Source organism: Gallinula chloropus (assembly GCF_964237585.1).
Source record: "Gallinula chloropus genome assembly, chromosome: 10".
NCBI lineage: Eukaryota > Metazoa > Chordata > Aves > Gruiformes > Rallidae > Gallinula > Gallinula chloropus.
Window position 1 is genome coordinate 19,202,414 of NC_140095.1, and position 15,717 is coordinate 19,218,130.

At 58.8% G+C, this 15,717-nt stretch overlaps 1 protein-coding gene across 1 annotated transcript; it reads left to right on the top strand.

Moving 5' to 3' along the window:
• Positions 1 to 669: 669 nt before the first annotated feature.
• On the top strand, positions 670 to 11,464 carry ARHGEF37 (Rho guanine nucleotide exchange factor 37; the record flags this gene model as incomplete). The annotated part of the gene is made up of 12 exons (XM_084268885.1): positions 670 to 873; positions 1,290 to 1,413; positions 1,760 to 1,907; positions 2,665 to 2,864; positions 3,385 to 3,515; positions 4,075 to 4,179; positions 6,948 to 7,058; positions 8,200 to 8,529; positions 9,452 to 9,580; positions 9,943 to 10,138; positions 10,534 to 10,706; positions 11,073 to 11,464. The coding sequence occupies 12 exons, from the start codon at positions 670 to 672 to the stop codon at positions 11,280 to 11,282; spliced, it is 2,061 nt and encodes a 686-aa protein (XP_084125011.1). The 3' UTR covers positions 11,283 to 11,464.
• Positions 11,465 to 15,717: the final 4,253 nt, after the last annotated feature.

Below are 15,717 nucleotides of genomic sequence, written 5' to 3' on the forward strand. Positions count from 1 at the left end.
CATGCTCTGCACAGGCAGAGAGCAGAGAGGAGCAGGCTGCGCTGGGCAGGGCAGGGGCTGTGAGTGCCTCTGGCAGAGGCGCCAGCAGCTTCTCCCACTTGTCCCCCCCCAGATCCCCGTCACTTTTAAATCATCTCTCCCTGCCACAGAAACGCCTCTTGTCCAAGCACTGAAAAACAGTCTTTGTACTTTGAATAGGAGTCTGGAAGGCGAGGCAAAGTGCCAGATGCCAGCAGCCAGGGCAGGGAGGGAACAGCTAGCCCTGGCAGACGAACCCCACTCTGCTTTTGGGGACCAGCCCCTGCGCAGACCCCGTGCCAGGCAACTGCTGTGGGGCTGCCTGGAGCTGGGGCTCCCCTTGCCCACACCCCAGCCCTGCATGTGGTTGCTGGAGTTTGGATACACACATGTGGCAAGTCACTGCCTGCCACGTGTGGGTGTCTGCCCTCCAAGGCCAGCACGCTCCTGGCTTGCAGTGCTTTATGGCTTTATGGTTTTGGAGTGTGATCGTGCCTTGGTTATAAATGTGCATGGCTTGAGTGTCCCCGGGGCTGGGCTGTGGGGTGCCCCCAACACAGGGAAGGGAGCGTGGGTGCTGAGCTGGGCTGGGCATTGGGAGCACTGGTCTCAGGGCTGCCCTTGCCACCCCTTGCAGAGTGTCTTGTTGAGATGGCAAGTGCTGGTGGGGCAGAGCCTGATGCCGAGGATGCAGCTGAGCCCGAAGAGGCCATCTATGAGGAGGTGCTGCCCTGTGAGAGGATGGAGCTGAGCCAGCGCCTGGCTGTGGAGGAGCTCGTCACCACTGAGGCCAGCTACGTCCACACCATACAGCTCTGTGTGTCAGACATCCGGGCACACCTCCAGAAGAAGCAGGTGAGAGAGGGTACTGTCCCCCGTGCCCAGAGCCTGAGGACTGTTGGGTGAACCTGTTGAGAGCTGCAAGATACCCAAATCACTGCAGGGAGGTCATCACATGCTCACCTTCCACCTTCCTGGGCTCCCCCTGTCAGCTGAGGGCCTGGGTTGGACAGACTTTGGGTCTGACCTGCTAAAGCTGTCCTACAGCTTTAACCCTACACATGGAAAGGCCTCATTGCCCTGCTCAGGAGCAAGGCCAGGTCTTGGCATGTCCGATGTCTCTGGAAGTGGACCATTGCTCCAGCTTCTTTGATGTCAGTGTGGGGCAGCTGGAAGGACACGAGTTCTAAGGGGGGGCATGAGGGCCTCCAGGATGCACAGTCCAACTCTGATGTATTTGGCTTACCCCAAAACAACTTTCTTCCCTTCAGCTGCCTGAGCTTGACCTGGAAGGACTCTTCTCTAACACCGATGACATCCTTCATGTCTCCAAAAGGTTTCTGAAGGGGCTTGAGGCCACAGTCACCCAGGAGCATGACCAACTGCTCTGCATCTGTAAGTGGGGCAGTGCTAAGAGCTCACCCACACAGGCAGCTGGGCACTGTCAGTGCCAGTGCTGTGCTGGGGTGCAGCCCTGACACCTCTTGTGCCCGCCTTGCCCATGGGGAAGCACCACTTACCCCACAGGGGTGGAGCAGACCTGCCCAGCCTGCAGAAAGCAAGGGGGGAGGCAGCGTCAGGCGCAACTCAGCTGAGGTGCCTGGGGGTGCAGAGTGCTGCCCGGTATGTTTGGTTGGCACCACTCTGGTGGCTTCACCCTTTCTGCAGGCTGGAGAGAAACCTTTGCCTTTTCTGAGGCCATAGGAAAGGACCGTCCTTTCCAGCCTCTCTCCTTCCCCAGGTGCCCTGTTCCAGGAGTTCAAGGAGGAGATGGAGACTGTCTACAAGATCTACTGTGCTAGCTATGACCGTGCCCTCCAGCTGGTGGAGACCTACCGCAAGGACCCCAGGCTCCAGGAGGAGATCTTGGACACCCTGCATGTAACTGTGTAGGTACCTGCTGCTGAGGCCACCACCTCCCTCTCCATGTTTTGCCTGCTGGCCTTGCCTTTTTCTTGGGGCAAGCTGCCTGCATGGGTACATGCCACCAGGCAGAGTATAATATCACAGCCATCATCTTTGTGGCTTTGCTTGGTGTTGTCCCTGGCAGTCTGTCCTGCAGTGCCAAAGCAGCACTACATGTTGGCTAGCTTGGCCAGAGAGAAAGACTGACTCTGAAGGACCTGACAAACCTCTCCTGAAATACCGAGGGGCTCACAAGCAGAGGAGCTTCTGGGATTTGCTGTGCTCTGTTTTCAGGGCACAGGCAGTCTGATTAGCTAATGAGCCCTTGCGTGCACGTGGGAGTCCTGCCTGCACTTTGCTCACACCCTCTGTCCCTGCTGCACCCAGAGCAAGCACTGATCCTGTGTCTCCCAGCTGGACAAGTGCAGCACTGTTCAGGGAGCAGGGCGCCTGCCTGGGGCTGGCACTGCCTTTGGGGATGGCAGGGACATCTCTGTCAGCGCTCCCGGGACGTGGGGGGGGGGCAACCCACAGCTGGCAGGGAGCAGGGGTTCACAGCCAGAAAAAACCCTGACAGCTGCTGGGCTCAGCTTTCTTGTGAGCCCAAGGAGCAAGACCCCCCTGCAGCTGCAGAAAGGCAGATTTCTCCCCAAAATGCTCACAGAGAAGCTGGGGGGACCAGTGGGGCAGGAGGGAAGTCCTCCCTCCACGCCAACCTCAAGAGATTCCTTTCTCTGTCAGGCCTCACACGGGTGCATCGGACCTCAGCTTCTTCCTGGTGATGCCGGTGCAGAGGGTCACCAAATACCCGCTGCTGCTAGGGAAGATCCTGGAGAACACCCCCAGCAGCGCCAGCGCCTACCCAGCCCTGCAGGCAGCCGTCCGTGCCATGGCCCAGGTCAATGCCAACATCAACGAGTACAAACGGCGCAGGGAAGTAGGTGAGTGGGCATCTGGGAAAGCCCATCCCAACCCCAGTTGTCTCCCCTCGGTGTTGTACCGATTCCCACTTATCATCAGCTCCAGGCTCTGCCCACCACCCGTCCTGCCTGGCGGAGCCGCAGACTTGCGTGGGCAGCTCCAAGCACTGCTCTGGCCCTGCAAATGACACTCTGGGCAAGATCTGAAGGCTGCAGGAGCCAGGGTGGCATGAGAGAGCTGAGCGCAAACCAGTCAGTCTGCGTTCCTGGAGCTGGGGAGGAACAGTCCTGCCTTTGGGACAGCAGAAATCAGGCTCCCCACAAATGGGAGCTGGTTCTTCTTTTGGGTTTTCATAGTACTTTCCCCCCCGGGGCTGTCCTTCTTTCATGTGGGTTGTGCTTATCCCGTTGATCACGAGTTGCCAGCTCCAGGTCTCAGAGCTGCTCCACCCACGTTGCCCACTCAGGCTGAGGATGCTGGGCTGAAGTTTCCTCTTCTGCTCTTTTCCCCTCCCACCTTGTGCACCCCGGCCCTGTGCAGCAACCAAGTACAACAAGGCCGAGCACCTGACGCTGCGGGACCGCTTCGCGCGCCTCAACACGCACTCCATCGCCAAGAAGACCACGCGGCTGAGCCGGCTCTTCATGCACGAGGCCGGCATCGTGCCCAAGGTGGGCAGCCTGCGCCGCCCTGTCCCTCCGTGGGGTGTTTCTGGGGCTTTCTGTTGCCTTTCCCAGAGCTTTGCCGGCAGGACAGGCAGAGCAGAGCTGAGGTGGCAGGGCTGCTGCTGACACCCAGTGGCATGTGCTGTCACGGGAGCCACGGCCCCATTCCTGAGCAGCCCACGGGTGGCTCCTGCTCCCCAGCCCCAAGGACCAGTAGGGTCGGAGGGATGCAGGTGCACACCTTGCTCCCCCCTCGCAGCGCCACACGGGAGTGCTTTGGCCCCCAAAGGACCTTTGGGCACCCCAGCAAGCAGAAAGACACCCTGAAGTTCCCCAGCACCACAGTCACACCAAAAGCCCTGTATATGCATGTATCCCAAGCATCCCAGATCTTGTTGCCAGATTCCTGGAGCCTCTCATGGTCTCCTCTGCCTGTTCCCCAGCACCCTGAGCTTCAGGCAGGTGCCGGGCTGCTGCTTTCACTAGCACCCAGCGGGGCACCAGCCCTGCCCAAGGCATTGCCTGCCCTGCCTGTGCTGGGGATAAGCTGCCCCTTGCCTTGCAGACAGAAGACAGGGAGTACGACGACCTGGAGGAGAAGTTCCAGTGCGTGGTGTCCAGCGTGGCTGCACTGAAGGAGAACGTGGCGACCTACCTGGGGCATTTAGAGGTAAAACCCTGAGAACTCGCAGGGAGTTGGCTCCATCCAGGACTGTTTCTTGGGGTTGCAGAATGCTTTCAAGCCCTATGGAGACCACTGTCAGTTTGGGGATAGAATAGAATCACAGAATTGCCTAGGTTGGAAGAGACCCTTTAGATTATCAAGTCCAACCACAGCCTAATGCTGACTAGTCCACCTCTAGATCATGTCCTTAAGGACCTCATCTACACGCCTTTTAAATCCCTCCAGGGACGGTGACTCCATCACCTCCCTGGGCAGCCTGTTCCTATGCCTGACAACCCTCTCAGTAAAGAAATTCTTCCTGATATCCAAACTAAATCTCCCCAGTGCAATTTCAAGCCATTCCCTCTCATCCTATCGCTTGTCACCCGAGAGAAGAGACCGACCCTGACATCTCTGCAGCCACCTTGCAGGCAGTTGTAGAGAGCAGCAAGGTCTCCCCTGAGCCTCCTTTTCTCAAGACTAAAAAGCCCCAGCTCCCTCAGCTGTTCCTCATAGGACTTGTGCTCCAGACCCTTCACCAGCATCATCACCCTCCTCTGGACATGCTCCAGGATCTTTCCTGTAGCGAGGGGCCCAAAACCAGACACGATGCTCAAGATGCAGCCTCACCAGAGTTGAGTACAAGGGAACTATCACTGCCCTGCTGCTGCTGGTCACACCATTCCCAATACAGGCCAAGATGCTGTTGGCCTTGGCCACCTGGGCACACTGACGGCTCATGTTCTGCCAGCTGCCCACTAACACCCCCAGGCCCTTCTCCTCCAGGCAGCTCTCCAGCCACTCTGCCCCAAGCCTGTAACACTGCCTGGGGTTATTGTGACCAAAGTGCAGGACCTGGGGCACTTGGCTTTGCTGAACCCCATAAAGTTGGCCTCTACCCATCGATCCAGCCCATCCAGGCTGGGTGTTTGGCAACATGAAACTCTCAACTGACGATGTTTTTCCAGGGCCTTGCATGACATCAAGGATCACTCCAGCCCAACAGAGCTTAATGCTTCTTTGACACGGTGTGGACAGGGAGCCCTTTGAGAACAGTCAGTGCTTAGACTGATCCTTGTTTGGAGGCATTAAGTAACTGATATAAGTGGTGTTCAGCTTGGGAATTCTTGCATAACAGGTAGAAGGCAGAAGTGTTCCCCAACGAGAACCAACAAACTTCCCTTCTGAGATGACCCAGCACAAGCATCTGCTGTGATGGTTTTTTTTTCTTGGAAGTCCCTGTGGGGATCTGAGGGAAATGAAAGTATGAACAATGGCAAAACATGAAATCCCCAGGCACCATGTTACCAGGAAAGCCTCAGGAAATGGCAGAGGGCTCAGAAAGCAGTGGTTGAAGGGCTGGAAAGACCTGGTTGTGGGCTCCCCATTCGGGATTAGGAAGAAGGAAAAAGGGACAGAAAATCTTCCTGTGGTTCAGAGGGGGTAAAACAGGGTTGGAATAGAAACCATGAGAATGACAGTGAGGTGTGGCATCAGCTAGGGGACAGGGCACGACCATTCCATGGGATGTCACATGCTCCTGGGGACCTGCCTGGTGCTGCCCCTCAGTGAGCTGCATCTCTGTAAGCCATCTTCTTGCTTCAGGCAGGACATAAAGTGCTTGCAAATCAGCTGGGCAGCCTAGGTAATAAACTGTGGTTAGGAGTCATGCTGGGGCTCGGGTGTGGCTTCAGAGGAGCTGCTGGTGAAAGATGGGGCCTCATGCACGCTTCTCTCTCCCTCAGAGAGCTGCTCAGAGACGTCCTGAGAAGCCAATAAAGTCATGTTCTCATCCAGCAGAGGCAGCCTGGCCTCTCTCTGTGCTGGCTGCTGGCAGTTTCTACTTGTGTGTATGTCTGTACCAGCACCCCCACCACAGAGAGGGGCAAATCTCAGCACATACACAACCATCACAGCCACCTCCACTCATGCACAAGCCTGTGTAGGGTTGAGGAAAAGAACAGGTCTCAGAGCTGCTGCCTTCTGCTCAGAGGGTCAATATGTTTCCCTTCTCTACTCCTACTTCCAGTCCCTCCTGTGGCAAGGACTACAAAGAGAAGGTCTCCTGAACATGATGAGCAGCAAAAAGACAAGATTTAGGACAAAGACCAGGGTGCTCAGAGAGGCCCATGGCAGCCATGATTAAGAGTAAAACAGAAACTACTCCTGCTCCAGAACTGACTGCAGGAGCAGTACTACAAGGAGCAGAGAGGCCAAGCCCAGGAAGAACAAGAGGCCTGGCTTCCCCAGCAGCAGGCTGGGGCTCTGGGAGCTCAGTGCTTCTTCTCCAGATCTAGAGGTTGTGGGTCAAAATCTGCCTCCAGGTGGGAAAGAGACTGTTGCCTACAGAGTTAGAGCTGAGCAGAGCCTCTCAAAGCAGAGGAGGGTCTCCACCCAAAACATCCCAGGGGCACATTTGATACACACAAATACAAGAAACTCCATGGAGATACTGAAGCATCAAACCCAAGCATCAAAGCACCAGGCAACACCAAGCTGGGGCATGCTGCCTGTGGCCACAGGGCAGCCTTGGCCACCTTGCTTCTGCAAACTGGTGCATGACCCCTGCTCAAGGGGGAAGCTCTTACCTTTAAGTGAGCTCCCTGGCTTGCAGACAAAGGTAGCTCAGGGCAGCAGTCCCACTGCCCTGCTAGCACAGAGCACCCAGGCTGGGGTACTGGCACATCTTTGGGATCGCAGGGATAGGTTACAGATGGGTTAGCTAGCATTGGGCAGCTTCTGCAGGTCAGATCTGATGGCTTTCTCCCTTTCAGGCATTCCTGTTGCCCACCCCACACAAGCGCGAGCTGCAGATGGAGGAGGGACCTGCCCAGCAGTACCGCCGCTTTGAGGAACACCTCCGGTGCACTGCTCTCCCAGAGTTTGTGAGTGCTTCCTCCCTCTAGGTCTCCTTGAAGGTCACAGCCACACATTGCTCTCACACCTCCTGCCAGGGTACAGCAGTGGTTGGCTCCAGGTCAGGGCAGCCAGGAGCTGAGGAGAACCCCAGAGCAAGCAGCATCCTCACCAACACGCGTGGTCCCCTGGGACCAGAACACAAAGCAGCAAATGACAGGGGCCATCAGCAGTCCCACACACGTGGAATGAAAAACCATCATCTCCAGGGTCCATCCAGGAAACAGGGCCACAAACATGGCTACAACACAGCTCTAACGTTCATCCGGTGTTGGAGACAAGCTGCACTGCCCATCTGAAGGGTCCATCCAGGAGCTGAGCCACCTATAGCAGTGGTCCAAGGTCCACCCAGGAGAGAGAAGCAGAAACCAGCTCACCCACAGCAAAAGGCAAAGAGCAGCTGAGGGCCCTTAAATGGGCTGTGGCAGGGGTATGGGTAGAGGTCCCAGGTGAGGCTGATCTGGGCAATTAAAGACTATTTATGCCTTCAGGGCCTTGACATATTCATGGCTAGCCAGGTGGGCTGGCCTGCAGCTGGGCACAGGATGGTGGGAAACCAGGCATACTGTTTATTTGACTCCGACAAGGTGTTTGCCACCAAACCTCAGTCCAACCCATGCATGCTTTGTTGGTACCTGTATTTGCCCCTGGGAGCCCAAGAGTTCCCTCTGTGCCTCCTCCCAATACCCCTGCTTGGTTCTTAAGGACTCTCTCTTGGGTGGTGGCTGCAGTCGGAGGTTTTCTGAGCAGCGAAGAGTGTGTCAGGGCAGTCTGAACCCCACACCTGGATGCTGGCACCCCCAGGGAGCACTAGTACAGGGAGGGTGGTTATGTGAGATAACCACACAGACCCTGGGCTGAGGGCCCATGAGCTTGCCCATGAGATTCCTCATGGAAGTGGAGCACAAGTTTTGAGTTGGGGCGTGCATGACCGCTCTTTACTGAGGGTTTGCTTTGGTTGGCCTCCTATGGACCTTCAGGGGAGGATGCCTCAGATGTTCCTCACTCCACACAAGCCCTTCAGCAGGTCACCCACCCTTTTCTCCTGTATAAAGCAGCTGGGCCTGTCTGGGGGGCTCACACGGAGATTTCGGATCTCTCATCCCACAGAAGCGCCGGCTGGACAGGCTGGTCTGCCAGCCCCTCTGCAGCCTCTCAGACATGCTGGTGGGACCACAACAGCTGGTCAAGAAGCGCCTGGACAAACTGCTGGACTATGAGGAGATCCAGGAGCGGAAGAGTGAGATGGGCAGCGTGACGTATGACGAGGAGGCAGCCATGAACACTTACCTTGCCATCAACTCCCTGCTTGTGGCCGAGCTCCCACGGTTCAACCGGGTGGCTGTGCAGCTCCTGGGGCAGATACTGTGCTCCCTCAGCGCCCTGCAACGGGACTTGGCTGCCCAGGTCCTGCACCAGGCAGAAAAGGTGCTAGAGCAGGTGAGAGTGACCCCTTGGTGGGTGTACCCAGACTCGTGCACATGCTGAGCCAGACCTGCCTTCTTCAGGCTTGGGGCATGACTTGGATGCCAGGGCACTGAAGGATTGCTGGAGCCCAAGCTTGTCCTTGTAGACACACAGATCCCTGTCTAGCATTTGTAAGTGATCTCTCCTCCCCTTCAGCTGGGGAAAGCCAAATTGTCTCTTCTTCACTGCCAGGAACTGTCCCATTGCCATTGAGGACATCACTGGTAATTTATTGATGTGCTGCCTGGGAGGTCAGTGTTAACTCTGAGCTCCTGAGAGCTCTGTGCTGGGAGGCAAGGAGGAGAAGGACAGCTCCTGGCCTGAGGAATAAGCATCCCTCAGACCTCCATCCCCTAGGAGATGTCTCCCAGGACTCCTCACAGCACAACTCTCAGAGCCTGACGTTTGCAACTGTGGTGGGTCAGACCAGTCCAGAGCCCCAGTGTAGGGCATGGTCCTGACCTGAGCCATGATCAAGATGAGAACAAGAAGCAGCCATGTGAAGGTACCCCTCAGACATGGCTTGCCAAGGGGGTGGTTTCCTCTTGCTTAACGCTGCAGACATCTGCCCCAGAGCTGCATCCTGCTGTCTCCCATTTTTAATGAAGTGGGACGGACTGTGGGCTTGGGGCAGGACAGCAGGACCCAGGGACTGGGTACAGCCCAACAGCGTTCCTGCGACTGCCCTGCCCAGGGTAGGTGGTCTGTAGCTAGAGAGCAGCAGCTCTCCTTACCAAAGGGAACCACATCCTAGATGCAAGGTGCTCCTTTAGTGACAAGGTCTGTCCTCTTTCTCACCTCTTCTCTTCCTGCTCCTTTCTTCTTTTTTTTTGGCCCTACACACAGCTCTTCCCCTCCCCAGGGCCCCCTCTGACCTCAGGGTCTGTCTTCACAGATGCCCCACGGCCACATGCCTCTGCCCAGTTTCTGGAAGATGGTGGAAGACACTTTGGAGCGGTCTGGTGCTCAGCTCCATACATTCTGCCAGGCGTTTGAGACCGTCACACCAAGCCCTGTGACACAGGTAGGACCTGGGAAGGGGGTATCTCAGGCCAGCTGGATCAAGAGGTAGTAGGACTGAGACTTCCCAGTGCAGAGCATCTCCTTGGGGGGGAGGTTGGCTCAGAGAGTGGCACATGGGGTTTCCACAGCCACAGTATTTCCCCCAAGTCCCTGACAGCAGCTGGCTGGGAATAACCAGGGATGAAAGGAGCCTGGGCTTTTCTGGTTGTGTCCAAACCATGAGGCAGAGCAGATAGTGTGAAGGAGTTCCTCCTGTAACCTCTCACTGGGACACGGTCCTGCAGAAGGAGAGAGCATATGTACATGGACGACCTCAGACTCCTGCCTGTCTCATCAAATGCTGTGTCTTTTGCCCCCCACCAGCCTCTGAACCCTGCTGAGGAGCGGAAGGTCCTTTCCCTGGTGAGCAAGCATGGCCCAGACAAACTTTACCAAGTGACAAGCAACATCAGTGGCAGCAAAGACTTGGACCTGACCTTGCAAAGGGGACAGATTGTAGCTCTGCTGCAAAATGTGGATACTAAGGGGAACACGAGCAGATGGCTGGTGGATGCTGGAGGTACTGTGAGCGCTATGGGGAGCCTCTCCCTGCCTCGGCACCAGGGTCAGAAACTAAACCCAAACCATTTCCTCACCTTGGATGAAACAGCAGGCCATTGCCTTCCAGGGCCTCCCTCCCAGGGTTTGCTCAGCCCAAACCCGCCTCTGCTTAGGCAGCGGCACCCGCAGCTATTAGCTGTAAAGCTCCTGTTTCCCCATGAGGGAGCACTCGCGGCTCATCATGGCTGGGAAAGGAGACTCCTGTGCACACAGAAATGTCTCAAAACCCTTTTGAGGGTTTGAACAGGCCTGCTGTGCCATGCCAGGCAACGGCCAAATTGTCGTTCCTCTCTCCTCCAACCAGTTGTACCGCATGGCAGGGCCCCATGACCTGTGTGTGTGCGTGTCCTCCAGGTCCCCGAGGGTTTGTGCCTGCAGGAAAACTCCAGCCTTATTGCCCAGCAGAGAGCCAGCAGCCCAGGATGCAGATGCCAGCCCTGGAAGGCAGCACGGAGAGAAGGCGACATTCGTGTGCATCACCTGAAGCTCCCAGGCCCCAGGTGGCCACCTTCACCCCAGCTTTCCAGGTGAGAGTGGGGAACACCCCCCAGGGCCATTCTTAGCAAGCACACCAGCTGCCTGCTAGTCCCTGTTCATGGGTGGGAAGGTGAGCCTGCTTTTCCAGCACATGTGTGGCCATGTGCCTAGCAGGAGAGTGTCACAGCCCCTGGCTGAGTGCCCCCCGAGGCTGGCATCTGCCTTGCTGGGAATTGGGGTGGACAGAGCCAGGGAACTGTGCTGGGTGGGGTCCTCAGTGTCCCCCCATCAACATCAGTACTGCCATGCCCACTTGGAAGCAACCTCCATGTCCCTCCTAGGTCCTGTTCTGCCTCTTCCCCTCTGCCTCTGTGCTTGGCAAGGGCTTCTTCCCTCCTTTCTCCTGCCTTTTGCAGGTGGTCGCTGGCTTCTCCTTTGCAGCCAGGAGCCCACGGGAGGTGAGTCTCCAGGCAGGGCAGCCCGTGGTGGTGCTGGAGCCACACGACAAGAAGGGGAGCACGGAGTGGAGCCTGGTGGATGTGAACGGGCAGAGGGGCTACGTCCCCTCCAGCTACCTGGTGACTGTCCCTGTGCATGAGCCCATGGGCTGGAAATTGTCTGTGTGAGCACGGACAGCCCGGCACCCACAGGAACGGGATTCATCGGATGAGAGCTGTCCTCTTGGCACCCGAGGACTCGTCATGGGAGATGCTGGAGGGGGGTGGCCGTGGTGGCCTCAGGCTGGGTAGGCCGTGGGAAGCACCTGGCAGAAGATGGGCTGAGGGATGCAGGTGTGAGGGATGGCAGCTGGGAGGCACATTTTGATGGGTAGGCGTGAGGGTGCCATTTCCCATGTGGGTGTGCACAACGGGAAGGAGCATGAGGGAGTGAGGGCAAGTGGCTGGTGTGCTCCAAGGATTCGCTGCAATCCGTGACGGTGACAGAAGTGTCCTCAGGGGTGAGGAGATGGCATTGTCCCCACTGAGGTCAGGACTGAGCTGCAAAGGGCGCTGTGCTGCAGAGTGGGTCTTTGGCTTGGAGCATTGGGGGCACTTGGGAAGAGGCTCTCAGGGAGTGCAGAGACTGAGGTGGAGCAGCCCTGGAGACACATCTCCCCACTCCTCACACCCACCTGGGTGCCCACCTCGATATGCCACTGCGGTCCCTTTGGCAGCACAGCCTTCCCATCCTGCTAAAGGGCCCAGCAACCCCAGCCTGCACCCTGCTGCACCGGCAGCGATGGGAGGGTGCTGGGCCCGAGTGCCGTGTGCGGGGCCCTCCCCAGCCCTCCTGGCCCACCCAGCACCGCTCCTGGCCTCAGTTTCCCCCCACAGCACAGCGGGGCCGATACTACCGACCCCTTGGAGAGGCCCTCAGCCCCCCGCAGCGGCACCCGAGCGCGCTGTGCCCGCGTCCCCGCGGGGCCGTGCGGCGCCTGGGGCAGCCCGGCCACGAGGTGGCGGAGCCGCTCCGCGCCCGCCGCCGACACCGGCAGCGCTGCTTCGGGTCCGGCCGCTGCGGTGCGTGAGGCGGCGGGACCGGCGGTGCCGTGAGCGCGGCGGTGCCGGGGCGGCGGCTGAAGGCGAACTGTGCGCGGCTCTGTGTGTGTCCCAGCCCTCCCCGCCCCCAGCCCCAGCCGGGATGCTCAGGGCCCGGAGTGGAGAGGACACCCTCGGGACACCCTCTCCCCCGTGCCGACCCACGCAGATCTCCAGTGGTGAGACCCATGCGTGCTTTCGAGAAGCACGGACCCCGTGGAACAAGTTTTTGGGAGAACCGACCTGTGTCAGTCGGTCCCTGACCTAAGGGGCTAGGGGTGGGGCAGCACGCCCTCCCACCATTGCCTGAGGTGTCACAGCTCCGTGCCTCAGTTTCCCCATGGCTTGCTCGGATGCTGTGTTGTTACGTGATGCTGACGGGGCTCAGGGCAGGGAGTTGTGCCCCACAGCAGTGCTGACAGGGTGCCAGAGGGGAATTCAGGAGCTCCTGGATGCAGCTCTCGGGGCCTGGCACTGTGTTCCCTCCACAGGAGAGCTCAGCCCACGGTGCCAAGCTGCCCAGCCCTCACCCGCAGTGGGCAGTGGGGCACGGAGGCACCCGCCGGTGCAGCAGCCTGGCGTCGTCCCGGCTGCTCTGGGCACCCCCTGATTTCTGCATCAAAGGTGTGATGGCCCGGCTGGCGAGCGCTGGCACGCCAGCTCCTATGCCTTGCCCAGCAGGCATGCTCAGCTGCCCACAGCCTCCCGACAGGACACGCTTTGGCAGCGTGGTGGCTGGGTGCAGGTTCCCACAGTGCTGCCCTGTGGCCATGGCTGAGGGCTGGGCAGGGGGGCAGAGGTTACATCTGCTCACCCAGCTTGTACCTTGTGCGAGGGGAGGGGTGGGTGCCAGCCAGATGGGGACAGGCCCCAGACATGGTGCTGCTTTTGCCGTGCACCCCGCGTGTGGGTCCAGGGGCACAGATTGGGGCAGAGCTGCCTGTGGGGCTCACTGTCCTTTGTAGCTGCAGGTCTTGGGGTTTTATCTGTGGGAAGGCTGGGGCTTTGCTACCTCTACTGATGTGCCCCTGCAAGGCCAAGGCAAACCCCCCCTGTACAAACCCTGGAAGGGGGTGGCAGTGCTGGAGCTGGGGCCATTGCTCAGGGGTGCTCCCAGCCTGGGAAAAGGCCACTGAGCTCCTTAGGATGGGAAAACAGGCACGCTGCTGGCAGGGGGGCAGCAGGGCCATGGAGCAGGAGCTGTGTTTTTGAGGCTCCCCTACCCAGCCTGGCCCCACAGTGGCGGGGCTCACACCTCCAGCTCGCTGCTGATGGCTCCTCCAGATTTTTCCTAATCAAATCACATCAGGTTGGATTTCCTTCCCAAGTCACCTTCCTGCCAGCCTGGCGGGGCGCAGATGCAATCAGCCCCGTGCCAGCACAGGCAACGGCAGGACTCAGTGGCTCGGGCAGGTCCCGTCCCACAGCCTGTGGTTACCTGGAACCCTTCAAAGGGTGAAAGGTGACAGTGGGACAAGGAACACAGAGAAATTGCTGCTGCCTCTGCTCTGATCTGCCCGCTGAAAGACCTGGGGTGGGCAGGAGTTGATAGGCAGCTTATAAAACCGGTTGGACTTTCTCCATCCCATTCATCAGGACTCTGGATTTCAAGTGCTCTGAAACAACAACTTCCCTTTCCCTCCCTGCAGCCACTGCCAGTGCTGCTTGTGTGTCAGTGCTTGCCATAAGGAGCTCTTCACCCTGCCTGCAGCTGGCACAGGGGGTGCAGGCTGTTGCGAAGTGTCTTAGAGCCCCCACTGCCTCTCCTGGGTCTCTGCTCTACCCATCAGTTGTCCATCTCCAGCACTTGCCAGGGCTGACAGCCATGAAGGACAGGATGGAAACAGCCCATGCACATCTCACCAAGAGACGTACGTGAGCCACACACGAGTGATCTGCAGGAGGTGGCTGCAGGACACATTGCCTGTGTCAAGCACCAGCTGCCTGCCCTCCGCTGGGGAGCACAGTTGTGCTCCAAGCTGGGTGCAGCCAAGGCTCCTCCATAGGGTGCTGAGCCAGCAGTACCAGTGCACTGGTGCTGTGCCTACCCCAGGGCCCCAGCAGTGGCTGGAGTGCACTGTGGATGTCCCTGCTAGGAAGAGGGAAATTAGCTCATCTGGCTCCTTCAGTCTCTGGACCCGAAGGGGTGTAGGCTCTGCTGCCAACCTCGATGGTCATGGGACCTTCTCCTTGGGGTCTGTCCTCAGGACATAGAACTTGGCTGCAGAATAGGGGCCGCTGAATGTCCCTCACTGCTCCCGTGATTTCACCCAAACTCACTGCACCCATTGCTGCCCCAAGCCTGAATTGCCCCTTGGAGTCACGGGAGGGCACGGGGCTCTTCCAGCCCAAGCACAAGGGGGAATAAAGGGCACAAGCGTGGCTTTAAATAGCCTGGAGAGGACAGGCTCTCCTGGGAGGAATGCTCTGGCTGGCCTGGTGGAACATGCTCATGGCCAGGGGCACGGAGGGACAGCCGGGCAGGGACGGCTCCTTGCCAGGAGGTCAGGTCAAGGTTAGGCATCGCCTGGCTGGGCGCCGCTCTACCGTGTCACGGCACCGCGGGAGCAGAGCTATGCAAGGGGGAGGGAAATGCACACCAGGCCTGGGTCTTGCCACGCCAGGGGCTGATCTGCAAGGTGACAGCAGAGCCAGGCAGGTGCTGCTGCCTGTAACCTGCCCGCCAACACGGCGTGGTCTGGCTGCCAGAGTGGTCTGCTGGGCAGCTCGGGTTATCCAGGAGTGGCTGCTGCACTCCTGTCTGGTCTAATTCATACCCTGGACATGCATGCATTTGGATAGTGTCCACCCATGGAGTGTGACAGCACATGGCCATGTCCCCAGGGCACAGGGCACCAGTGTGGCCACATGCTGGAGAGCAGGATGGTGGCAGCTCAGTCTCCCCTCTCCCCTGCTTTGCAGGGTATGCCAGTCCCTGGGGACATGGCAGTGGCTGTGAGCAGGGTGGGGAGCCACAAAGCACCTCTCTGGATGGAGACATCTGGGTTGTGGAGGGGATGGCTCAGACCTGTCATGTCAATGTGCCCACTGGCTCCCAAACCCAGGCCTGTCCCCTCACTGCATAGTGCTTGAAGAGGAGCAGGGGTGCAGCAGAGCTGCAGTGGGTATGGCTGGGGGGGAGCAGGGGTCAGCTGCCTGGGGCTGAAGGGCACAGCCAGCCCCAGCAGAGCTGTGCTTGCAGGCGTGGTGATTGAGTTCTCTGGAACTGCCAGGCTGAGCTGGCTCCAAGCAGAGCCAGCCTGTGGCTGCAGTTCCCAGGCACCCACCTGTGCGTGGGAGCAGGGTGGTGCCACAGCCCTGGCCCTCGACATCCCTTGCTGGCCCTGCTCAGGGTGCCCCCAGCCCTTAGCACGGTGCTCTGCCACCTGAGGGGGGGGGGGGGGGGGGCTGAGCCCAACGGAGAGCAGCCCTGGGGCTGCGAGACAGGAGGGGAGGTGTGAGCAGCAGTGCTCACTCCAGGCTTGCACAGCCGGCACCTGAATTGTCTAATAAAGTGTGAAAT